This window comes from Lagopus muta, chromosome 5 (assembly GCF_023343835.1).
Source record: "Lagopus muta isolate bLagMut1 chromosome 5, bLagMut1 primary, whole genome shotgun sequence".
NCBI classification, from domain to species: Eukaryota; Metazoa; Chordata; class Aves; order Galliformes; family Phasianidae; genus Lagopus; species Lagopus muta.
This window is the reverse complement of record NC_064437.1, coordinates 41490541-41515698: the sequence shown is the minus strand read 5'-3', so window position 1 is coordinate 41515698 and position 25158 is coordinate 41490541. Positions and strand designations below refer to the sequence as shown.

Sequence of the window (25158 nt, the reverse complement as noted above, 5' to 3'; positions counted from 1 at the left end):
CTTAACATGCTGTCCCCATGTACCACAGGCCACCACCACAGTGTTTGTTACCATCCTGGACGAGAATGACAATGCTCCAGTGTTCCAGCAGCAGCTGTACGAGGTGACGTTGGATGAGGGCCCTGCCACTCTCAATGCCACACTCGTCACCGTGCAGGCCCTGGACCGGGACGAAGGGCCCAATGGCACGGTGACATACGCTATCACTGAAGGCAACATCTTGGGCACTTTCCACATCAACAGCACCACGGTCAGTCAGGATGCTATCTAGGATGCTGTCCGCAGCTCAGCCATACCCTCCTCCTGTGATCTTCACTCCCAGCCGCTGTCCCCTTGCCTTGCAGGGACAGATCCGCACCCTGAAGGAGCTGGACTACGAGATCAGCCACGGGCGCTACACCTTGGTGGTCACTGCCACTGACCAGTGCCCCATCGCCTCGCGCCGGCTGACATCAACCACCACGGTAGGATTCTGACACTGTAGTGTCTTTGGGGTCCAGGAGTTCTCCTCCATAGCATAAATGCTAAATCATGGCCTGAAACAGTGATTGAGCACCTGGGGAAGGCAGGGCCAATCCAGCAGTGCACCTGAGTGATCAGAAGGGGTGGAGTCACGATCCACCCCTTCCCAGACCTCATTTAAGGGGTGGCAGTGGAAGTGAGGGCATCTCTTGCTGGAGATCCCTGCCTACCTGAGGCCTTCCAAAGTTAAGCAGCTCTTTTCCTTCATTTCTGTGTCTGCCGCATTCGGGCTTGTTCTCCTTTGCTGTAGCCAAAGACTTTGCCATCCTGCTATTATCGTGGTACTTTCCACCCCACTGTAGCATTATATCCTCTCACGAGTGGTTTCACATCTCCTTCCTAGTGCTCACCAGACACTCTTCCCAGTTGGCCCAGTTGCTATTTCGTCTTGGGGTTGCAAAACAGAGTGCTCAAGGTTGGGCTCAGCCACCATTATTCATCTGCTTTCCAAATTCCTGTTTCATTCCGTGTAGGGAGGTTACTGAGAGCATTTCATTCCTTTTTCTTGCAATGTCCTAAACTTTGTGTTCTGCTCCAAGATCAGTCAGGCTCTGCTTGGGGAAGGGAGGGTAGGCTAGCAGTTCCAAAGCACATGTTTTGCACAAATTGAACACACTGATTACTTCTGTGGATGAAATCAAAATGTGATTTTGATTTTTGTATGGTGTTGTCCATGTCCTAAGTGATTTTGGAACCTGCAGGACAGGACAGGAGAGGCAGCAGCTCTTGGAGTGCTGCAGGCAAAGGCAGAGCTTTCCCTTGACCACAGTGAGACATGAATTTGGAAGCTCTATCAGCAACAAGGACCAGGGCTAGACAGGAGAGGAAACATCCTCCGCATGCCGCCCACATAGCTCTGCCAGTACATTTTTGAAAGCAGAGCTTTTAGAAGAAGATTTAGTGATTATTTTGGATCACAAGTGATGGGAAATCCATCTCCCTGATAAGGCATGCCAGTATTTGTTTTCTCTGCTGCTAGGAAACAGAGCAGGCACTCATATAGTCCTCAAGGATTAGATTTAGCCAGTACCAAATGTCCATCTGACAAACCTTATGACCCTCAATCCAGGAGATCAAAAAGCATCTCCTGTTTAGCATCTTCTTCATAGCCATCCATAAAACCCATATGGCCAGCTAGAAGGAGGAGCCTCTTCTAGTGCTCCATAAGCTCAGCCTTTCACCAGCCACCAGAGACTCTCTCTTCAGACAGGCATTCTCTGCCATGCAAGTGCCCAGAAGGGCTTAACTCTCTCTGTGATATAATGAAATACAGATATATAAACAAGTTTTGTGGATGGTGACTCAGTTAAAAGGCCAAATGCCTGAAAGACCCAAGCTCAGCCATGCTCTACTATGTCCCAAAACTGTTGATGCTTTTTTGAGACTGTAGGCTCACTGATGTCCAGCCAGCTAAATGTGTCATGGAAAGGGATGGTAAGCCAACTGCGTTGGTGTTGTTTTGTGTTTGAATAAGCATGCAATCTGCAAATTTTTTCTTATTTGCTCATCATGAGAGGTGAAGCCCTTGATTGTCCAGGAGGAAAAGGAGTGAGAAAGCCTTTCAGCGCACCAGAGAGCAGCTGCCTGCAGAGAACAGCTCTCTGTGAACTCATTTCTTTTGTGGACAAGCATGTTTCTCTCATGTTTTCAATCCAACTTGGAATTGTCAGGGTGTGAATGTGGAGTTTTCCACCGGTAGCCCCATCCACCAGTGGGCACAGGGTCAGTCCCCTCTCCCAGCCCTCTCACCCTCTTCCCTCTCCTGCAGGTGCTGGTGAATCTCAATGACATAAATGACAACTGTCCCACCTTCCCACGGCCCTACGAAGGCCCCTTCGATGTGACAGAGGGACAGCCTGGCCCCCGCATCTGGACCTTCCTGGCCCACGATGGGGACTCGGGGCCCGGTGGGCAGGTGGAGTACAGCATCATCGCTGGGGACCCTCTGGGTGAGCAGGGACGTGGGGTGCTAGCTCCTAAATTTTGTGCTAGAGGCAGTGGTACGGCCCCATCCCTCTTGCCCTGCTCTACAGGGATGCAGCCCACGCTTATGGAAAGGATGGGCTCGCCTTCCTTTTTTGCTTTATTTTGTGGTTTTTTGAAGCAGAGCCTTGCCACCAGGCAGGGAGGGGGGTGGGTGGAGGAGTTGCGAAGTGCAGGCGGAAGCCTTTCAGAAAAGCCATCCTCCCAGCTGGCTGCTTCTGCAAATTCTGCCTTTCGACACCAGGAAATCCTGTTTTGAGCAACAGGAAATTTAACCTGTTAATGGCCAAGGATGGGGGCCTGGTCTTGTGCAAGCCCAAGTTGGGGGAGAGGGGATGGAGGGAGGGATCTGCTGAACGACAAATGCAACAAAATAAATAGCACAGAAAGAGAAACAGAGAAATGTAAGCATAGAGCAGCATTGCAGGATGCGTTGCGGTCTGAATGTCCCTGTAACTCATGGCAAAGCTGCAGTCCCAGAGCAGATGGCAGAGCAGCTGCGAGTGTCTCCGGCTGTGTGGCAGCTGAGGGGATGTAGCTACAGCTGTCACCACCCCCCTCACTACCCCCAAAGTGGCTGGTGATGGCAGCCAAGGCTTTCTGGAAGGCAGAGCCCAGTCCCATCTACCAGCTGACCCTGGCTGCAAAACATCTCCAGGACAACTGAGAAGCGGCTCCTTGGCTTTGGGCCCATCCATGCCATGCAGGCCCCCTGCCCAGTCACAAACAGGTGCTTGGAGGGCTTTTGGCATCTTCAGAAAGGACTGTGAGCACCTTTCTTCTGCCATTCAGTCCCCCTACCCAGCTCCTCCTCTCCTGGCGTGGACGTTGGGTCCTGGGATAAACCCTGCTACCCTGTTCCCCTGGCAATGGGACTGTCCCCAAGCCCACAAAGCACACCCCTCCCTGTGCCCAGAGCCAACCTCAGAACCAGGGTGCGTGTCCCCTGTTCCTTTGGGTGGCACAGTGCAAGCCATGGCCCTGCCGTCTCTGGCAGGGGAGTTTGTGATCTCCCCAGTGGAGGGGGAGCTGCGGGTGCGGAAGGATGCTGAGCTGGACCGTGAGAACATCCCCTTCTACAACCTCACTATCTCCGCCCGGGACCGGGGTGTGCCCCCACTCAGCTCCACGGTGAGTCCACAGGGACCCACAGTGACCAGCAAGCCACCATCTTGTGTCCCCAACTCCTTCCTGCTGGAAGGAGATGGGAGGAATAGACATAACTGCTCCCTGTCAGAGCCTGTACCTCTTCTCTGCCCCTGCAGATGCTTGTGGGTGTGCGTGTGCTGGACGTCAATGACAACGACCCCGTGCTCCTCAACCTGCCAATGAACATCACCCTCAGTGAGCACGCCCCGGTCTCCAGCTTCGTCACACGCATCCTCGCCCAGGACGCAGACCAGGGCCCGAATGCCCTCCTTACCTTCGACATAACTGCTGGCAACAAAGAGAGTGCCTTCTACATCAACAGCACCGTACGCCCCATTGAGGGGTTGGGCACCAGGGGTTGTAGGGTGGGCACAGCTCCCTCCTTTGCCCCCATGGGCTGTCTTGCACCCTGGGAAGGGTGTAGGGCTCTCCAGAGCTAAGGAAGGTGAAGATCTATGGGTCACGGGTGCACTGGACACCGAAGTGGGGCTGTGTAGATACATGGGGCTCTACTGGCTGGTGGGTCCCCAAGAACTTCATGGCACCAGGCAGGACTGCTCTGGTCTATGCATTCCATAGGATGCCTTGTCCAGCAGGTGAAGCCCACCTCATACCCCTTGTACCTATTTCCTCCTTTTTTCTTGGTAGACCGGCATCATCTACGTAAACCGCCCCTTGGACAGGGAGCGGGTGGCAGAGTACAGGCTGACCATCACGGTGAAGGACAACCCTGAGAACATCCGCAATGCCAGGCGGGTAATTACAGACACTGCCAGACCTCCAGCTGTGTAGGAGGCAGGGCATGGGAGAAGGGGCTCCTGCCATGACCAGAAAACGGGGAGCATTTCCAACAGTGTTCTCATCCTTTGAAAGCATCTAGGGGGCACAAAGAGGGGGGGCTGCATTACCCCACCAACAGAGAGCGAGACCAGTAGGTTTTAGAGCAAATCTGATATTTTGTGTTGACTCCATGCAATAGCAGTAGACATCATGAATGGAGGGCCAGATTTGGGCTGGGGAGCTGAACAACCACAGTGATATCTGTCTGGATGTCCCAAACACCATGCTTTGAGAGTGTGGGCTAAGAAGGGATTCCCGGCTCTGGGATGGTAATCTGGGGAACATGGTTGCACAGGGCTCCAATTCTGGGGAACACGATTCTGTAGAAGTGGGTGGTGATCTTGTTGAAAGGACCGTGCGGTCATCACCCTCTTGTCCCCATTTTCCTTTACAAACCTTTAGGATTTTGACCTGCTGGTCATTTCCATAGCGGATGAAAACGACAACCACCCCCTCTTCACCCAGAGCTCCTACCAGGCCGAGGTGATGGAGAACTCACCCCCGGGTAGGTCTGTCCTCACTCCTTGGGGGGCCGGGCAAGGGGAAGTTCCTCCTGGCCACCATGGAGGAGGCACCACGGGCTGTGCTCCAATGGTGCCACCACGCAGGGTGAGGCCAAAGGTCAGTGGGAAGGGGATGCTGAGTGTGAGGGGAGGTCAGCCTGCAGGAGACCACAGCTTTTGTCTATGCAGCAAGTGGAAACCCTTTCTGGCACAGGCAAGATGCAAGTTTGCAGTGAATCAGCCCTGTTTAGGAACTGTTCAACAGCAGAGAGCAACACTGTCCAAATTCAGCCCTGTGGGCAGCCAGTGGGTGTTATAGGGGACAGGGTGCCATCTCTCCATCACCAGCACCTAGAGCTGTCTTGCTTCATGGGATGAAGATGAAACAGTCCAGCCTGTCCAGATGGACGGTTTTCAGCCCAAGTGCTAAGAATGTCCCTCTTATTTTTATGTTTTTCTTCTTTTCTGCCTTTTAAATCACTCTCTGCTCCAAGACGCATCTCCCACCTAGCTCCTAGCTGCTCCCAGGCAAAGGGTTTGGACACCCCCCAGGAGCCCCCGTTCCACAGCACATAGAAGCTGATCTGATGGATGTGTCTGTTTGCTTTCAGCAGGATATCCCGCTGCCATGTCTGGGCCCCACGTGCCGGTCTGCAGGGCTGCAGCAGCCACCCCCTCATGCCCCGCAAGGCCTCGCTCTGTCACCTCCTTCATTCACTCATTGCTGTCTCTCATGCATCACCAGGGTGGGAAGGGGGTGGGGGACTCTGTGGGGCCTGCCACCCTTTCTAACCTTTGTTGTCCCATCCAGGAACTCCAGTCACCATTCTCAATGGACCCATCCTAGCTTTGGACGGTGACCAGGGCAGTAATGCTATGGTGACCTACCAGCTCTTGGCAACATCCCTGGACCTCTTCATTATCAACAATAGGACAGGTGAGGTGATGTGGCAGACCACTGTCCCCAGCCCAGGGCCGCCAGGCAGAAGTGGGGTCTGTCACCAGACTTTTCTGCTCCTCCAGGTGTTGTTTCAGTGAAGCCTGGTAGTGTGATAGACCGTGAAGCTTTGCTGGACCCACTGCTGGACTTCACGCTGGTGGCCGTTGACACTGGGGGGCTGAACAGCACCGCTAGCCTCACAGTGACCATCCTGGATGACAATGACAACCGCCCTGTCTTCCAGCCAGTGTCCATCACAGCTCGGCTGAGGGAAAACAGCCCCCCAGGTGAGGGTGGAGAGCAGGGACATAAGGGTGATCCAAAGGACTGTGTGAAGCCAGCAACTGACTATAGAGTTGACTGAGTTGGGATTGAAGAGGCACTTTGGGAGCTAGGGCTGCCAACATTGCTTGGTGGCATTTTCCTTGGGAATGGGACTGATTGCTGCTGCCCTCCATCCCTTAGCTTAGTGGGCTGCATTCCCCCTTTCCAGGCTTTTCCGTCCTCCAGGTGACAGCCACAGATGCAGACAGTGGCCTCAACAAGCAACTGGATTACAGGATCGAGGGTGGAGGCCAGGACAGGTTCCTGATTGATGCCACCACGGGGGTGATCCGTGTGGCCAACCTCAGCATTGACCGGGAGGAGCGGGATGCCTATCGGCTGACAGTAGTGGCCGTGGACCAGGGCACACCGGCTCTCTCAGGCACTGCCACCATCAGCATCCTCATTGATGATGTCAATGACTGCCGGCCTGAATTCATCAACCCCATCCAGACAGTCAGTGTGCCTGAATCAGCCATCCCTGGAACCGTGGTGGCCGAGGTGACCGCCATTGACCGAGACCTCCATCCACGCCTGGAGTACTACCTGCTGGAGATTGTGGCCCGTGATGACACAGATGCACTGGTGCCCGACCAGCAGGAAGCATTCACGGTGGATTTTAGGACAGGTAGGAGAGCGGGAAGGGTGGTGCGGGCAGCATGGATCCCTCTTCTCTCTTCTGCTTCTTCTTCTGTGCCTGGAGGTAGGTGTTCAAGGCATGGGGAGATGATGCTCAACTCCTGCCTCTCTGCTCTGCTATTCCAGCTTATCTAACCCTTTTCTTTCCTTTTTCCAGCTCTTGGCTCACCAGGTTTGTCTCTGTGTCCACACCTGTTTCTCCCTCCATGCCATCCTTCCATCTCACCCATTATCATTGCAGGTGGCCAGGCAGGCAGGCGGTGGCTGCTCAGCCTTTGCAGACCGGATGCGGGCACCCTCACAGAAGGGGGCTGGGATGGGGGGAATGGAGTAAGTGGTACCAGCCTCAAGGGCAGGAGGGCCAGGAGCCTTCCCCCAGGAGTGTTTTGGAAGCATGGAGCTGATATGGGAAAGAAAAAATCACTTGGAGGAAAGGAGGTGGGGAAAGACTATTAAAAGTGCCTTGATGTTGCATGAAGGTGAATGACAGTCATGCAGTGATGCAGCAGAAGTTGCTCCCAAATCCCTTTTGTCTGCACAAGCTAAATCTTTGGTAGAGAAGAGGGAGACCCAGCTATCTGGGCCGAGTGGAGCAGGCAGGATGGCACGTGATGAACAGTACAGAGAGTGAAGTCATCTCCTCACATAGTTATCAAGTGCTTTCCCTGCTCAGCCATGGAGAGGTAAACGTGTGAACACACAGGAGGGAGTAACAGTTGGCTGGTGCCCATCAGTCTGCCTAGGGTCCTCAACAAAGTGCAGGTACAGCCTCTAACCCAAACCTCTTGGGGTTTCCAGGAGCTGTGAAGATCAAAACCCCCCTCAACCGGGAACTTGTGGCCACCTACGAGGTCACCATCTCCGTCCATGACAATGCCAGTGAAGTCATTGACCGCTCAGTCAGCGTGCCCAATGGTAAGCATGATCCCTTGCCATGGGGGTAACTAGGCAGCACAGGGCCACGTGTTGCCTTTCCTAGGCACTAGTATGACCTCATGGCCCTTGGCCACCATCCCACAGCCAGCCACACAGACCAGCTTAGGGCTGAAGTATGTCCCACAGCCAGCTAGGGTCGCAGCTGAAGATAGCCATTTCTCTTGATGATCCACTTCAGTTTAGTTGGCTTTCCTGGAGTTTCATGTTCTTTAGGACCATTCCATCCTTCTTTCCCTTCTCTTTCTCACTTCTCCTTTTCTCTCTCTTCTCTCCCCCATTTTGTCCCCAGCCAAACTGACAGTTAACGTCTTGGATGTCAATGACAACACGCCACGCTTTCGTCCATTCGGGGTCACCTATTTCACCGAGCGGATCCTGGAGGGAGCCACACAAGGCACCACACTCATCTCCATCTCAGCAGTGGATCCAGACAAAGGAGCCAATGGGCAGATCACCTATGAGCTGCTGGACCTGTCCCCAGAAGGCTATGCCTGCCTCGAAGATCAGTCGGCAGGTTGGTAGTCTGGGAAGGTGTGCATCCCACAACCCCTGTGAGAAAATCAGGGAAGAGGTGGAGTGTCTGAAGCCTCTTGACACAGCCCAATCCTAAAAGGAACAAGCTGTAGTAATGCTATGAGGAATTTGGCCAGGATTTGGCAACTGAGGACCAAATCTAACCAAGTAGATAGGGAGCTCCATAGAAGCGCTGTCTGATTTCTGGCTTACTATGGTAGCTAGCCTATAGAAAGGTTTCTTTAATTAATCTCTCTCCTGACTTATAGCAGAAGAGATTCCTTTATTCCATCATCACTACTGAGCCATATTCTATGTGCAGAAAAGGCTGTCAGGAGGGGACCTGGGGGCAGGTTTCTCATTTCAGGGTCTGCTATCCTCTAGGGAAGGTCGTGGCCAACAGGACAGTGGACTATGAGGAGGTGCAGTGGCTGAACTTCACTGTCCGAGCTTCCGACAACGGCTCTCCCCGCAGATCCGCCGAGATCCCTGTGTACCTCCAGATAGTGGACGTCAATGACAACAACCCCATCTTCAGCCAGACGTCCTACCAGGTGAGCTGGGTCCAAATCTGTGCAGAGCTGGGAAGCGGTGCATTCACCTGAGTATTGCCTTGGTGGATTAGCTAGTCATTAACAGTCTTTTCTTACAAAAATGGCAGACAGTGCAGCAACCAGCCCCCCCTGCTCCCTTTACTTGCAGAAAGCTGTCTTTGAGGACGTGCCGTTGGGTACGGTCATCCTGAGGGTCAAGGCCACGGATGCGGATTCTGGGCGCTTTGCTCTCATCCAGTACAGCCTAAGGGATGGAGAGGGCAAGTTTGGGATAAATCCCGAAACGGTAAGGAGCCAGTTAAAGCTAGAACAGAGGGAGAAAAAGAGCAGGCAGGCTGAGAAGATGCCACCCTGTGGCCCCAAGGGCAGCCTTGCTCCTGCACCTCACTGTCTGTCCCTTGTCAAGTACCAGCTCTGCCAGATAAGGCACTCCTGAAGGTCTCTGTGTGCTGCAGGGTGACATCTACATCCTGTCAGCCCTGGACCGGGAGAAGAAGGACCACTACACGCTGACAGCTGTGGCTAGGGACAACCCTGGGGATATCTCCAGTAACCGTCGGGAGAACTCTGTGCAGGTAGGTCACCACCAGCTCTAGGGAGGAATGAGCCTGAAGGAAGAGCAGAGGATCCCAGGACATGGGGCTGTGGGATTAACGGTGCGGGGGACTTTACACTATGGGCACCAAGCATCCATGGGAGTGCGTGGGGCAGGAGGGGCAGGGGAGGTGGATGCTTCTGTCTGGAAGTGCTCCATACTGTCATGGAGTGAATGGGCGCCCTGGCTGTGTTTGTCTCCATTGCTGGGGACAGGTTTGGGCCAGTAGAGTGAGACAAATAGCAGGAAAGGGCACCGTGCTCCGGTGGCAGTCATGGCAGGGTCTCCATCCTCATGTGACCCAGTGGGCTGGGCTTTGTCGAAGGTACTGATCACCGTCCTGGACATCAATGACTTCAGACCGCAGTTTAGCAAGAGCCAGTTCAGCACCAGCGTCTACGAGAATGAGCCAGCAGGTACATCAGTGATCACCATGACCGCAACAGACCTGGATGAGGGGGACAACGGTGTGGTGACCTATAGCATTGAAGGTCCTGGAGCAGGTAGGTGCCACAGGAGGCTGGCTTCTCACTGTGGATGGGGGACATATAGGGTTATGGTGAGGAGCTGTAGGGGCCAATAAGGGTTAAGGTTTTGCAGGTGGATAGAGATGATGCCTGAAATCCAGTAATCCCTGAGCAGCACTGAAACACAGCAGGGTGGCCTCCTTGATGCTGCCCAGGTATGAGAATTCAGCAGCCAGGTGGCACCCTAGGCTCAGACAGATAGCTCTGCTCCATCACCCCATCATAGGGATTTTCCACTGGCAAGGGATGTGCTTCATCTGGTGGACAGATTTCTGAAGTATACCACTCCTTGTTTATTTAGTGTCAAGTTTCCTGAACCTGAGGTGTGTTTTCCTTGTCCCCAGAGGCCTTCAAAATCAATAAGGACTCTGGCCTTATCACATCCCGGCGGCGCTTGCAGTCCTATGAGAGATTCAACCTGACTGTGGTGGCCACAGACAAAGGTCGTCCCCCACTCTGGGGGACCACCATGCTTCACATCGAGGTCATTGACATCAACGACAACCGCCCTGTCTTTGTCCGCCCACCCAATGGCACCATTCTGCACATCAAGGAGGTACATCTGGGGCTTGAGGGGTGGGAGGTAGGCAGAGAGAGGTGGCACACCATGGCACACAGCCTTTCTGGTGAACAAAAACACTCTCCATGCCCACCAGGGATGATAGAAGACCTTGATTTAACATATGGCAAGAAGTTGGGTTGGCACTTGCTTTTGGTTAAAACTGGAAGGGTTTCCTGGGATGAGGAGGTCATCTCTGGATGTTAGACCAGCCTCTGAGCAGAGCTGGATCCCAAAGGGACATCCTGGGAAACAGAAACTCTGGCAGTGTACAAAATAGGGAAATAGCCAGTCACTGCATGCTGAACGTGCTATAAACATGGGCCAGGCTTGGCTCCAACCAGTACCCGGAGTTGCAGCTATTCCGTAAAAAATCAGAATTCCACATTTCCCCTTTGAAGCTGTCAGTGTGGGCTGCACAGCTCCAGCATTGGATACAGGAACTGCTGGGATGGTGACCCCCAGGATACATGAGCAGTGCATTGCAAGGTGCAGGGGGTGCCATGGGTGTTGCAAGCCCCAGGCTGTGTTTTGGACAACATGAGCCAGTACAACGGGGTTTGGAGGGGCTGATGGAGCAGGGGGCTGGCTTGCAGTTTGGGGGCTGGCTTGCAATTTGGGGGCTGAGGTGCTGCTCATGTGCCAACAGGAGATCCCTCTGCGCTCCAACGTCTACGAGGTCTATGCCACTGACAAGGATGAGGGTCTCAATGGGGCAGTACTGTACAGCCTCCTGAAAACTGGGGCAGGGAACAAGGACTGGGAGTATTTCAGCATCGACGCTGTCAGTGGGCTGATCCAGACGGCCATGCGGTTGGACCGGGAGAAGCAAGCAGTGTACAATGTGAGTGAGGTGGTAACACACTTGACTGGTCCATAGGATGGGCTGGTAGAGTGCAGGCCATGACCAGGGATGGTCACATCTGCCCCTGTAGTGGAAATTTCCCACCACCACCTTAGCAGGAATCACATGGTTATCAAATGATATCAGAGGATGCAAGAGGGATGTGGTACGGTCAAGAGGTGGCCACCAGAAGGTTGTGTCCTGGAGGACATGGTGGTGGTGGGCCATCACCCAGTTCCCTGTTAAATTCCCTCTGCCACCCAGCCACCACTCTACCACTGCCTTGGCAATGTCCCTTCACTCTGCTTGCCTTTGCCCAGAACAGCACTTTATTTCTCTCCCTAGCTGATCATTGTGGCCTCTGACCAGGGCCAGCCAACCTATGAGACGATGCAGCCCCTCCAGGTCGCGCTCGATGACATTGATGACAATGAGCCTATCTTCCTCAGGCCACCTGTAAGGCATCAAGGAGGGCAAAGAGGGTGCTGGGATGGGGCTGCATGTGATAGAGCATGCACTGCTGGGCATCACTGCACTGGAGTATGGACACTTCTAGCCTTTAAAAGGGAAAGAAAAAAAAAAAAGGGGGGGTGAGGAGGGGAGCACTCAAGGCTCATACACCACAATAAGCCTTCCCTACCTTCTCCTGGGCTTCGGCAGAGAGACAGTCCCCAGTACCAGGCACTCTCCGTTCCTGAGCACTCGCAGCCTGGCACCGTGGTGGGCAATGTCACTGGTGCAGTGGATGCAGATGAGGGCTCCAATGCCATCGTCTACTACTTCATAGCAGGTGAGATGGGGACACAGCATGGCCAAACAAGGATGATGTCCTAAGCTATCATCCCTAGAGTCACTCTGCATCTGTTCTGGTCTGAGCACCCCACGCCCACCTGCATGCTCTACAAGGGTTTGCATAGCTCCCCTGGGCTGCTCAAGGTATTTCTAACATGGTAAAGTACATGGTGAGCCAGAAGGCAAGTGACTCAGCTCCCCTTTCTGCATGCAGCTGGGAACCAAGAGAGCAACTTCCTGTTGAGCCGGGAGGGGAAGCTCCAAGTCCTGCGCGACCTGGACCGCGAGAAGGAGCCCTACTACTCCATCATCGTCAAAGCATCCAGCCAGAGGAACTGGTCCCCACCCCGGGGCCAGCATGCAGGCAGAGCACAGCCCTGGGACCTCAGCACAGATCTGACTCTTCAGGAAGTGCGGATCTTCTTGGACGACATCAATGACCAGTCCCCCCAGTTCACCAAGTCGGAGTACACAGCGGGTAAGGACTGCTGGTGTCTGGGAGGGGATCCCAGCGATGAGGGGATGGAAAAGCAATGCAGCACAGATCCAGACCTCTGTTCTATCTCCCTCCCAAAGGCGTGGCCACAGATGCCAAGGTGGGATCAGAGCTGATCAAGGTCTTGGCCGTGGACGCTGATGTGGGCAACAACAGCCTAGTCCTGTACAGCATCCTGGGGATCCGCTACATCAAGCAGCACTCTAATGATTCTGAGGAGGTGGCCAACATCTTCAGCATTGGTGCGTAGCCTGGATACTGCAGGAGTGCAGGGCCAGATGATTCCATGGTCAAAGATGTCCTCCATAGCCATAGTCACTAGGCAGCATGGCTGTTCCTCCATCCTCTTTCTTCCACTCACAATGTAGGCTCTAGCTTGCAAGAGCTTCTGTATGTTACCTGCCAAGCCCTGGTTTGCAATATTCCTTGATGGAGACCTCAGGTGAGCATTTTGAAGTGGCTGCACTAACCTTGGACTTGTGGATGTCCTTTTCCCAGGTACTCTTGATGGCATCCTAAGAACCTTTGATCTCTTCACGGCCTATAATCCTGGCTACTTTGTGGTGGACATCATGGCCTCTGACCTGGTGGGCCACAATGACACAGCCATTGTGGGGATCTACATCCTGCGGGATGACCAGAGAGTCAAAATTATCATCAATGAGATCCCCGATAAGGTCAGGCAGTTTGAGGAGGAGTTCATCAGTCTGCTTTCCAACATCACGGGTGCCATCGTTAACACTGATGATGTGCAGGTAACCATCAGTTCTCCAGGTTATTTTGAGGGGCAGGTCACCTCCCACATGTAGATACAGAGGTTCTCAGGGTCTGGAAGTGGAGGACCAACCCTGGCCTTGGTTGCTGTGGAGCAATGTGGCTACTCCACCACCAGTCAAGTGCCCAGCAATCTGGCTGTGGACACATCTCGAGCACTGCTAGCTGAGGACAAGGCTGTCCCTGCATGAATGTGGGCAATGACACATGAGCATGCCTCAGGAGATGCTCCCTGAGGAGACACCCTTACAGCATTGCAGACCTTGCTGTCTCTCCCCAGTTCCATGTGGACAAGAAAGGCCGGGTGAACTTTGCACAGACAGAGCTGCTGATCCATGTGGTGAACAGAGAGACCAACCGCATCCTGGATGTGGAGCGGTACGTTAGCCATTGGTCAGAGCCCATGGTGAGCCTTACAGATCAAGAGGCCCAAGCACTCTTCTGTCCCCAGGGTGATTCAGATGATTGATGAGAACAAGGAGCAGCTGAGGAACCTCTTCAGGAACTATAATGTGCTGGATGTACAGCCTGCCATCACTGCCCGTGCCCCGGACGACCTCTCAGCTCTGCAGGTGAAGCTCCTTCCTCCCATGTAGTAACACTTTATTTTTTACTGTAATACTAATATTATTATTCTAATATTACGTACATCGTACATAATACTCTTATTTTATATATTAATTATATTTATATATTATTTTAATAAATATAATTACTTTCATTTTGCCCCTACCCATCTGTCTCTCCCAGATGGCGATCATCGTGCTGGCTGTCCTGCTCTTCCTGGCTGCCATGCTCTTCATCCTCATGAACTGGTATTACCGCACCGTGTGAGTATTGCCTGACTTCCAATAACCTGCACGTTCTGCTCCTTCCAGACATCTTTCTGATCTTCTCTGCTAATTTGCTGTATTATTCTCTCTCGCAGGCACAAAAGGAAGCTGAAAGCCATTGTGGCGGGCTCCACAGGTGAGCAGTGCTGGGGGTTTCCATCTGCATGGCTCAGTAGGGTGCCTGGCTGGTATGCATGGTGCTAGATATGGAGGTGTGGTGGTAGGAAGCTTTCTCCTCATCCAGGCTCCCTGCCATCAGCCCCATCACAAAGTGGTCTTCCTGCCACCAGTGCCTTTTTTGTCACTGAATTCCCCTCATAAAGAAATTGTCCCATGCCCATAGCTTTTTGCTGCTCGTAAGCAGCTGAGCTGCTGGGTAGCCTCTACCCCTGCCTTTTGCAGGCAATAGAGGCTTCATGGACATCATGGACATGCCAAACACCAACAAGTACTCCTTTGATGGGTGAGTTCTCCTATCTCTGCTTCCTCATACATCATAGGATGCTCTCAATGGAGTACCCACATGTTACAGCCAGGGATGAACTGGCGGTAGAGAATCCTCTGCTTTATGGAGGGATTCAGCTGGGCACAGTATTTGGGGCATTTTCTGGCTGCCCTCTTCTTGCTCTCCCTTGGGCTGAGCACTCTTCCCCTCCCGAGGCAGGGCCAACCCCGTGTGGCTCGACCCCTTCTGCCGGACCATGGAACTGGCGGCACAAGCGGAGCATGAAGATGACCTTCCAGAGAACCTGAGCGAGATCACTGACCTCTGGAACAGCCCAGCCAGGACCCATGTGAGACGCAGCCCTGGCCCTGCCCACCCATTTCTATGCCCATTCCCATGCTGACACCAAAGCCGTGCTCTCCTCCTGCAGGGCACCTTTGGCAGAGAGCCCTCAGCTGCCAAGCCTGAGGATGACCGCTACCTGCGAGCCGCCATCCAGGAGTACGACAACATTGCCAAGCTGGGGCAGATCATGCGCGAGGGACCCATAAAGGTGAGCATCCCCACCGTGGATCCAACATTGCTTCCTCCTGCCAGGTGCTACAGCAGAAGGGGATTTTTTTTTCTGCGAGAAACAGCAGCGTGGGGCCAGCCTTCCTCCATTTCAGTTCTCTCCCTTGCATAACTCATCCTCTCTCCTCCTCCACCCAGGGATCTCTCCTGAAGGTGGTCCTGGATGATTACATGCGCTTGAAAAGGCTCTTTGCCCAACGGATGGTGCATAAGGCCACCTCCAGTCAGGGGGACCGCTCCTCGGTCACAGAGGTAGAGGGGGTGTGTGGGCATGGGGAGATGCTTGCTGTGCCCTTTGGGATGCAGTGTGTCCTCCTGGCCCCACAACCCAGTGCCAGGGCCTTGTGAAGCCCAAGGCTAGCTTTGCAATATTCAGATGCACAGAAATCTGCTCCCCAAAATGAGCAAGGGGAGATCAATTGTGGAGCTCCCTGTGAAGAAAGAGGAGGTTTGGGTCTCTCCTTCTCAGAGCAGTGATGCACTGATACAGGCTGCACAGGGAGGCGGTGGAGTCACCGTCCCTGGTCATGATCAAGAAAAGGGGAGATGTTATACTTAGCATCATGATTTAGTGCTATAGTGGTGATGGGCTGACAGATAAACTAGATGACCTAAGTGGTGCTTCCAGTGTTTATGATTCTGAGTTGTAACTCCCCAGAAGGGAGTTAGGACACCTGGTGACATCGTGGTGGGGTTTTGCAGCTTATCCAGAAGGATCTGGAGGAGGACGAGGAGCGCTGCCCCAGCCAGGGCAGCCTGCGCTTTCGGCACAAGCAGCCAGTAGAACTGAAAGGCCCTGATGGCATCCACGTGGTGCACGGCAGTACAGGTACGCTGCTGGCCTCTGACCTCAACAGCCTCCCTGAAGATGACCAGAAGGTGCTGGGGCGCTCGCTGGAGACTCTGACTGCCGACTGTGGGGCTTACGACCACAATGCCCGCACCGAGTCAGCCAAATCCACCCCCCTGCACAAGATGCGGGAGGTGATCATGGAGAGCCCACTGGAAATCACTGAGCTATGACCAGCAGCATCCACCCAGGCCAGCCCGGGATGGCAGAGGACAAGCACAGAGCTGGGGGGCAGTGGGTACTGAGACCGGCACTCAGTCCCCTTTCCATCTGTCCCTACAATTCAACCCAGCAGCCTTGTAGAGCTGGGTCCTGGGAGAGGGCTCTCAGGACTGATCTGCCCTTCCTTGCGCGTCATTGAATCATTAAATAATTCATTTTTTTATTAAAAAACTTTTTTTTTTTTTAATAATGCTGAGTGAATGCAAAGAACTCAAGCGTTATGAGGCTGGGGGTGAAGGCAACCCGAAAACAGCACAGCCACAGCAAGGCATCCCCCCACACAAACTGGGGGACCAAAGCCCGTTGCACCTCAACTATGGTCATGGGGCTGGGCGAGCACAGATGGCCTGAAGCCACCCACCATTACTGCTTGTTGTCACCTTTCCAGCAGGGAAAGACCCAACCGAAGACATTTCTCCATTTTGCTGGCTTTACCAAAATGTGTTACGATGTGATCAAAAGAGAGAGACTGACAATAGCGGGCTTCTGGCTGTTGAGTGTTTGTGTGTATCCTCTTCCCCTTGTCCTCCCCCTCTCTTTGGCTCTCGGGTTTGTTCATTCGGGGGTTGTTTCCAACCATTATCTTGTGGAGAGTTTTGGGAATGGTCTGTTACAGGAATCAGAAATACACTCCTTATGGCTTTGGTTAAGCTGTCGTTCTTCCTTCTGGCCCTGCAAACACGATCACTATCCTACAGCCACCTCTTGTAAATAAAGCCCTTTAATTCCTTTAATTTATCCCTCCACCCACCCTTACAGCCTGGTTTTTAGGGAGAAACATAACACTGCACAAGCATCACCATGGTGCACAGAAGAGAAGGGAGACAAGAGCCAGGTTGATGGAGGTGTTTATTGGTGGTGTAGTGGGGACAAGCCAGCACACCACTGCCTCATCACCACACTTTGGCATCGGGATCCCCTGCAAGAGATGTTTGCTGGGAAGGAAATCCCAAACTCACTCATTTGTGTGTTCATGGGATGCCCACACTATATATATATATATATATATTCCAGGAGGCTCCTGTGCCAGTGGATTGAAGGTGACCCCATGTTGCATCCCATGCCTGGGGCTGGAGATACCAGCCCATGCCTCCCTGCAGCAAGGGAACCCCACATCCTGGCCCTGCAGTGCTGGGTTTGCATCCTTCTGCAGGCTATGCCCATCCTCACACAGGAGCAGGGTGAAGGCAGTGTCCTTCTATCTACATATACATAAATATATGTATTTATATGTGTATATACATGCACACATAAACATGTATATATACACACACATAACAGATATGCGTATATATAAACATATGTAATATATTTATATATATATAAAAACACATGCATGTTTCTAACCCAGCCTATGTCTTCTCATTCCCCCCTGCAACATTCATCTACTGCAGAAGTCATGCAAAGCCAGGCACATGGAATCTGCTTTGTTTCTTTAACTGGTGACCATGGGAAAAAAATAAAATTAAACAGCTGCCCCAGTTGGGACTGAGTCTAGCGAAGGTCTTGCCAAAAATCACATGGGACCCATGGTGAGAGAGCACCAGCAAACTGGGACCAGCACTGCAGCAGCAGAGCCCATCCCAGTCCATGGAGTTGCTCTGATCATGTCTTTAGTGTCAGTTCTGGGTGGGATGTGAAAGGAAACGACCAAAGGTTTTCACTCAGCGGATAGCATAAGGGGGGTATGTTGAAACAAGCCTACTGCTGAGTTCCCAGTCCCAACAACAAGACAAAATCCCTTAACCTGATCCAAAAATCCAAGCCCCGGGGGTGGAAAAGAAGAAGGCAGAGTGGACTGGAGTGTCTCAGAGCCAAGCAGGGAAACTCTGGGACACCCCATCCCTGGTGCTGTGGCTGCATCCCAAGGGAGGGAGGGTCCAGGATGGAGATGCTCCTAGTTCCACACATGCTGCCTGCAATGTTCCACAGCCTGCAGGGAGAGATGGGACAGATGGGGCTGCACCGCTGCAGGGTGTGCAGTGGGCAGGAGGATTGCTGCTGTCACTTACGTCACACTCGGTGGCCGTGGCCATGCTGATGCACCAGTAGTCAGGTCCCTGGGCACAGGGGGCTGAGGTCAGCTCTGAGTCACAAGCTCGGATTTTCTGCCAAGGAGGAAATAGGGGAGGAGTGAGGTTGTGCCCTGAAAGCTATCAGTCCCACCACAACCTGTGGGTTTGCACTCACAGTGCAGACAAAGTCAGGGTCCATCATCTGCACGAGGAGCCGCACAGCTGCTGGCTCGTACTGCATCACCAGCGCCTCGCACTGCAGGAGAGAGGGGTTGCAGTGAGCCTGGTATTGGGGTGGTGATCAGGGACCACCCCAGGCACAGCCCCACTGACCGTGCTGGTGAGCGGGCCGGGCAGCAGCTCACAGCCCTTTTCCAGCACAGCCCCCAGTTCTGTCAGCGTCTCGTTCTTCAGCAGCTCATTATCCAGGTAAGTGATGAAGATCTGGCAGACGTTGCAAAATGCTCCAGCAGTTGGCTCCAGTGCTGCCCCCATGCCTGCCCCCAGCTCTGCCCCCCGGGCCGCCTCCTGGCGCGGACAGACATGCAGCATGGTGCACACAGCCTGTGGGTCGGTGGCCTCCAGCAGCATGATGACCACCGCCTTGCCGTACGAATCCACAAAGTCCTTGCACTGCCCGATGACACTGTGTGGCAGCATGTAGCACACCTTCTCAATGTCGTTCACCAGCTGCTCCTGTTGGGTGGGGAGGGCGTGATGCCACGGGGAAATCGCCTTGCTGCCCGCAGCCCCCCACAGCCCCCGCTCACCTCTGTCATGTTGTTCTCCAGGAGGCTCTCAGCCGCCCGCACAGCGAACTCGCACATCTCACACAGCGGCGTGGCCTCCTGGGAGGGAGAGAAAAGGGCTAAGTTGCATTCACCCCATCCACCCTTCCTGGCAGAGGGGCCGGGGCCATACCGTATTGGAGAGCAGCGTGCCCAGGAGCTGGGCCATTTTCTCAGAGAGCGGCGTGTGCAGGGGTCCTGGGTCTGCTGTGGGGCAGAGCTCCAGCATGCTGCAGAGCTCCCGCGGGTCCTGCGGAGACACGGCTCACGTTCAGCCCATGGACCTGTGCTGGCCCTACTGGGCTGCTAGTGGGCATCTTGCTTACCTCAGCCAGCTGGAGGTGGGAAGGTGGAGGGCGGAGAGAAACATACAAGAACGATCATTAAAAAATGAATTGCAACAGTGAGAGCTATCTAGAAAGTTGTAGAAGCAAAAGGAAGCACTAGAGAGCAGCTCTCCCACTTACCAAGTGCCGGAGCATCCAGGCAGCTGTGTCCGCATACTTGGCCAGGTAGTAATTGCACTGTGCAGGAAGAACATAGGATTATAGAATCATCCAGGTTAAAAAAGCCTTCTCAGGTCACTTAGCCCAACCCCAGCCCACCCCCTCCTGCCCACATCCCTCAGTGCCACATCTCCCCAACTCTGGAACACTTCCTTTTCTTCCATGCAGCTTTCCAGCCACTCTGCCCCAAGCCTTTAGCAGTGCCTGGGGTTACAACAATCTAACTGTAGGACACAGACTTTAGTCTTACTGAACCTCAACCCATTGACCTCAGCCCAGCAATCCAGCCTACCCAGATCACTCTGTAGGGCCTTCCTGTCCCCAGGCAGATTGACATTTCCTCTTGACTTAGTGTGATCTGCAACTGAGGGTGCACTCAATCCCCTCATCCAGGTCAATAAAGATATCAAACAAGCTGGGGCACGGTGACCACCACTGCCTTCTGCCACCTCCCAGCCCCAGCAGCCACTAGGATGTCCCTGGTGCAGTGACATTACCCGCTGTGCCAGGACGGGCCCCAGGCCCTCACACTCCTCCTTGGCACGGGCCATCAGTGAGCGAGCAGTGGTGGCTCCGTTGCTCAGCTCCAACTGCACAGCTGCCACCAGGCGGGCGCAGTCCTCGCACAGGTCCCCAGTGTCCTGCAGGATGATAGCAGCACAACTCAGTGTCAAACATAAACAGTTTTGCTCCAGGACCCTCATTAACCCAAAGCACCAGAACAGCACTGGTATATGGGCTATAAAGAGAGGGACAGCTATCAGTACCTGGGCATGAGGCAGGTCCTGGGGCTGGAGCAGGAGCGGAACACCATTGATGAAGGGCACAGCCAGTTGGGCCAAGTCCTGTGCAGGGTCAGCGGGGGCTGGTGGCTGTTCCTGGAACTTCAGGGCCCCTTCAAGGCCCCCTCGGGGTTGACACAACTTGATAGTGCCACACACCACCTTTGGGTCTGACTGTGGGAGTGAGGTAGCAGGCTGGGGCCATCACCATATCAACATTTATCCCCACACCAAAGCATCATTCCTATTTCCATCCTCTCCCTGCAGACGTATTGTCTACAGCCTTCCACATCATTACAGGGTTGTATTCCCCCATCATGCTCCCCACATTGTGTATCTCAAGGGGTTTTCCCTGCTGCAGAGGTCCCCAGGCTGTTACCAGCACTTGCTTGCCCAGTTGGGCCAGGACGAGGACACCAGTGTCCACCATCTTCTTGCACTTGACTGACCAGTCCTGGAAGGGCAGATACTGACATCTCTTATCCAAGAAGAGCCGCAGCTTTTCCTAGAGGAGAAGGGGAGCACTCAGCTCAGGGTCGGCCCTGCAGACGCATGGGGAGACAGCAGCCCGTGCCCCCAGTAAGAGCTCACCTCGGTGCAGTTGTCCTGCAGAATCTTGCCCATCATGGACACCACCACCTGGCACAGGTGGCATGGGATCCCTTTCTGCTGAGACAGAGAACGGATCAGGATGCTGTCTTAGCACCAGACCCTCTGTATCTTCCCACTTCCCACCCCTGGATTATGGGCAGGTCAATACCACGCATTCCCCCAGTTGCAGTTACCCCTACTGGTTGGTCCCAAACAGTGAGCCGGCACAGCTCCAGCACCCCGCACTTGGCTGCTGTCCCCACATCACGGCACCACTCCTCTGGCTGCTCGTCACACTCAGGGAGGGGGCTGGCCCCAGCTAGGGGAGGAGAGGGAAACATCAGTACCCAGGCACATACATGGATCCCTAGGGTGGCATAACCCCCAACCCATGGACTGCCAGCCTGCTTCACGCAAGCCTCCCATCCCATCTCCTTGCATCCCATCACATTCCATTGCATCTCTTCTCATCCCAACTCATTCTAGCCCATTCCATCACATCAAATCCCATCACATTTCATCTCTTGTCATCCCCTCTTTCCCCTTTCATCCCATCCCATCTCACTGCATCCCACCTCATCCAATCCCATTCCACTCCATCCTATCCATCACATCTCAATCATCCTATCACATTTAATCTCACCTCTTCTTATCCTGTCTCTTCTCATTACATCCCACTTCATACCATCCCCTTCCATCTCATCCCATTGCATCCTAACTTATCTCTTTCCATTCCATCACACCCTCTTTCATACCATCACATTCTGTCTCATTCCCATCCTATCTGTCTCCTTGCTTCCCATTTCACCCAATCCCATCCCATCCCCAGCTACAAAGGCAGCAAGGAGCGATGCTATGCTGCTCATTCTTCCTGCCCTGACTCGCCTCAGCTTTCACAATAGCATCATCTACTATTATTTTATCTCTGCCATGTGCTGCCGACACCCAAAGCTCACACAACCCCAACTCTTCCTCCTTCTCCTTTTGCAACATCATTTATTGCCCTCAATAAGGACAGGCGCACATAACAGCATCTTAAAATCACAGAGAATGTGAGGCACCTACAGCCTGAAAGGCTGAATACACCTGGTAAGGTGTCACCGTAAAAAAAACACTCATAAATCTTGCAAAATGAATAATCCAGAGGTGACAGCATCGCTCTCACTCAGGCCAGGCATGGTGCAATGCCACCTGATAAGCACCTCCCACCATCAGTGTTTAATTGCCACCTCCACATGTCAGGATGCATTTTGTGCAGGCACGACAGGGCAAGCAGTATCCCTCCACAAGCTGCATCTGCAGCAAAAGTGCTAGCACAGCCCTCTGCAGTGCTGCTGGGCTGCTCCAGGGCAGGGTGGGTCCGACAGGGACTGTTCCCATGGAATAGTCCCACCGAGGCACGCACACACTGCATCAGCTGATGTAGGTACAGCAACAGTCTTTGAACAGGAACAGCAAGGCAGACAAGAGCTAAGGGGCAACCCCATTTAAAAGAAAAGAGACAAAGCATTGCAACCTGAGGCTGCTTCTGAGCTTACTATATATAAAAATACCTATTTATGATACACACATCTACATGGCTGAAAAAGGAGCGCTGATGCTTTCCCCTAGCAAAATCCACCCTTTATTATTTGAAGCCAGTTCTCCCTCTTGATGCCACTTTGATTAAGGAAAACAGATTGCATACAGAAATGTGATGCTAGGGTTAGGAAAGGGAGGTGCACAGCCTCAGCATGAAGTGGCCCAAGATTCCATTTCTACCTGCCACATCCTCCCAGATCAGACAGCTGTCCATTTTAATCACTGTTTTCATGGATGTTGGGTCACCAGCTCATCCTGTGAGATGCTGAGTAAGCACGGAAGGGGTTGCACACACACCACACAACCCAAAAAACACTGAGCGTGCACATTGGGATGGCCCAGCTTGACCCACGGACACAGCCCCACCTAATCCAACAGACGTGAACAGGCTGACGCACAGACATGGGCACCTCTACCAGCATCAGGCTGGAGAACAACCACACAAACGGTCCCCAGGTGGGAATGGCCCTCTGAAGGACATGTAGGGATGGGATCACCGCTGTGCCTTGAGCACGTTGCAGGGCGCGGAGGAGCGTTCGTTCCACAGCTGAGCCTGCTGAGCCCGGAGAACCGGTTGTGGCGCAAGCCTGGGGGTGGCACGTGGGCCCTGCGCCCCAGTTACTAGCCAGGAAACACACTCCCCAAACGCAGCTTTTCCCCCCAAACCATCCAAGGATCTGGCCAAGAAGAGGTGATGTTAACATTACTGGAGGGTTTTCCCACCAGCAACGAGGAAATGAGGAGTTGGCGAGCATGTGGGAGAGCTGCACTCCCTCCCACCGCAGGCTGCCTCCAACATGCTGAGCACACAGGTGAATTTTCCTGCTGGTCCTGTTGCTGGTAGGGAAGCTCCCAGCAGCCCATGCCCCCCCAGCACATCCCATGCGGTGAGCACAACTCCACCACAGTGCCAGCACAGCACAGGTTGTGGAGCCCAATGGGAGGGTGGCCAAAGTAAGTGCACAAAAGGTCTTAAGTTCACCTTCCTGCATCTACAGAGCTCTGTGGCTTCCCCAAGGAATTACCTCCTAAGTGCTTCCAACCCTCTTCCCTCCCCCATCAGCAAGTACCACTGGGTACAGACCCCTCTGCCTTCTGCTGCCTGGGGGAATCTGCTCCCAAAGCTCTACTGATGAGGGCTTCAGCAGCTCTCCAACGTTACACCCGGTAACCCAGAGCTCACCAAGACCCAGCTAGGAAGTTCAGCAGAAAGGGCTTCCTGCTTCTCTACCCCCAACCCAACAGACAGCTGTGTGTGCTATTCTGGCTCTCCACAGTACAAGGAATGGCTCCCACAGCACATATTCACATCCAGGCCCCAGCACAGAGGGCAGCAGCCAAGCTGCTGAGATTCCACATTGACTCATCCTCTTCAATCTCATCTCCTCCACACCCTTGAGCCCCTACAAAAACACCAGCTCTGCTGGCTCCTATGGGAATCATTTTCTGCCCTTAAAATCACCATTCAGAGCAAAAACCAGAACATTCAATTCCAAATGAACAGGAGTCAGAGCTCAACCCATTGGAGAGTGCCCAAAACCAGAGGACAAGGAAGCGTGCTATTGAGTTTCAACCTTTCTGATCCTTTCCAAGGAGGAACACATGCTCAAGATAGCTTGGAATAGTTCTGGGGTTCAGAGGCATTTTCTGAGCTCTCTTGAGGAAAGAGCCCTATGCACAAGGCCTGACCTTACCTTGGTACGACCCCAAGCACACGGAGAGGATCAGCACCCAGCCTCTCCACTTGCTCGCCATGCTGTTCCCAAGACAGTCCTCAGTGCTGGTTATTCCCGTGCTTCTCCCAGACTGAGGAATCTTGGAACAGCTGGGAGAAGTAGTGAGAACCGACACCTACGCACAGCAATTACCACACCCCTCTTTATGCCCTGATTATAAAATCAGAGCAGCAGTATGCAAGCGGAGGGAGGGACCAGAGTCAGGCAGGTATTCCCAGGAGGTCAGAACCAACCAGGCTTCATTTCACAGCCCAGAACCCACTGCCCAAAGCTAGCACAGGTATTAGAGACCAGTAAGTTTATTCAAAAGAATCAATGGTGTCATTAAGCATTTATAAGAAATATATTGCAATCAAATAAAAACAAGGAATGCAGACACATGCAGAAGCCATGCTAAATGATAGCAGGCTTCAGTGCTGACTCGCAAACAGCTCCAGCAAGAACTCCCTCCTGGCCTTGCATGGGAATTGCGACACGTCAGTGTTACCTCACAGCAGGCATTGCGCTCATCCAGGGAAGAGACGAGCAGCAGCAATCCCTGGCAAGCCCACAGCTGCCCTCCATATAAAAAGGCTTGATAGGACATGCATGCTGCAACGCAAACCTGAATCCTGTCATTCAGCCTCAGGATTCCTGGCATCGCCCTGCCTTGCTGCAAAAGCTTCAGGTGACATTTTGGGACGTGCCCTCTTCTGCCTTTGAGGCAAAGGGACGCTGACAAGATCCTTCAGGAATGAGCACACACC

At 53.4% G+C, this 25158-nt stretch overlaps 2 protein-coding genes across 4 annotated transcripts in view; one reads left to right on the top strand and one right to left on the bottom strand.

The window, feature by feature from the left end:
• The window catches only part of CDH23 (cadherin related 23), a 129658-nt gene extending 112600 nt beyond the window's left edge, over nucleotides 1-17058 (top strand). The window contains exons 38-69 of one of the 3 annotated variants that reach the window (XM_048947161.1): nucleotides 29-250; nucleotides 345-464; nucleotides 2291-2471; nucleotides 3503-3636; nucleotides 3771-3980; nucleotides 4303-4410; nucleotides 4897-4999; nucleotides 5809-5934; nucleotides 6021-6224; nucleotides 6431-6889; nucleotides 7699-7815; nucleotides 8126-8350; nucleotides 8734-8903; nucleotides 9052-9189; nucleotides 9359-9478; nucleotides 9824-10001; nucleotides 10370-10581; nucleotides 11234-11428; nucleotides 11774-11884; nucleotides 12089-12218; nucleotides 12435-12698; nucleotides 12797-12958; nucleotides 13215-13471; nucleotides 13771-13868; nucleotides 13942-14062; nucleotides 14241-14320; nucleotides 14419-14459; nucleotides 14726-14786; nucleotides 14988-15117; nucleotides 15199-15321; nucleotides 15480-15593; nucleotides 16044-17058. In XM_048947161.1, coding sequence (XP_048803118.1) covers nucleotides 29-250; nucleotides 345-464; nucleotides 2291-2471; nucleotides 3503-3636; nucleotides 3771-3980; nucleotides 4303-4410; nucleotides 4897-4999; nucleotides 5809-5934; nucleotides 6021-6224; nucleotides 6431-6889; nucleotides 7699-7815; nucleotides 8126-8350; nucleotides 8734-8903; nucleotides 9052-9189; nucleotides 9359-9478; nucleotides 9824-10001; nucleotides 10370-10581; nucleotides 11234-11428; nucleotides 11774-11884; nucleotides 12089-12218; nucleotides 12435-12698; nucleotides 12797-12958; nucleotides 13215-13471; nucleotides 13771-13868; nucleotides 13942-14062; nucleotides 14241-14320; nucleotides 14419-14459; nucleotides 14726-14786; nucleotides 14988-15117; nucleotides 15199-15321; nucleotides 15480-15593; nucleotides 16044-16364 — 5235 coding nt within the window. In that variant the 3' untranslated portion in view covers nucleotides 16365-17058. The remainder of the gene's footprint in view (nucleotides 1-28; nucleotides 251-344; nucleotides 465-2290; nucleotides 2472-3502; nucleotides 3637-3770; nucleotides 3981-4302; nucleotides 4411-4896; nucleotides 5000-5808; nucleotides 5935-6020; nucleotides 6225-6430; nucleotides 6890-7698; nucleotides 7816-8125; nucleotides 8351-8733; nucleotides 8904-9051; nucleotides 9190-9358; nucleotides 9479-9823; nucleotides 10002-10369; nucleotides 10582-11233; nucleotides 11429-11773; nucleotides 11885-12088; nucleotides 12219-12434; nucleotides 12699-12796; nucleotides 12959-13214; nucleotides 13472-13770; nucleotides 13869-13941; nucleotides 14063-14240; nucleotides 14321-14418; nucleotides 14460-14725; nucleotides 14787-14987; nucleotides 15118-15198; nucleotides 15322-15479; nucleotides 15594-16043) is intronic. The other 2 variants (XM_048947156.1, XM_048947157.1) reach the window with 2 other exon arrangements.
• Nucleotides 17059-17161: 103 nt separating this feature from the next.
• On the bottom strand, nucleotides 17162-25111 carry LOC125694242 (prosaposin-like). The gene is made up of 14 exons (XM_048947165.1): nucleotides 24371-25111; nucleotides 21290-21414; nucleotides 21096-21173; nucleotides 20884-21009; nucleotides 20490-20678; nucleotides 20220-20363; nucleotides 19684-19740; nucleotides 19543-19551; nucleotides 19350-19466; nucleotides 19199-19276; nucleotides 18762-19124; nucleotides 18604-18684; nucleotides 18426-18521; nucleotides 17162-18346 (listed from the first exon to the last, which is right to left on the bottom strand). The coding sequence occupies exons 1-14, from the start codon at nucleotides 24429-24431 to the stop codon at nucleotides 18311-18313; spliced, it is 1560 nt and encodes a 519-aa protein (XP_048803122.1). The 5' UTR covers nucleotides 24432-25111; the 3' UTR covers nucleotides 17162-18310.
• Nucleotides 25112-25158: the final 47 nt, after the last annotated feature.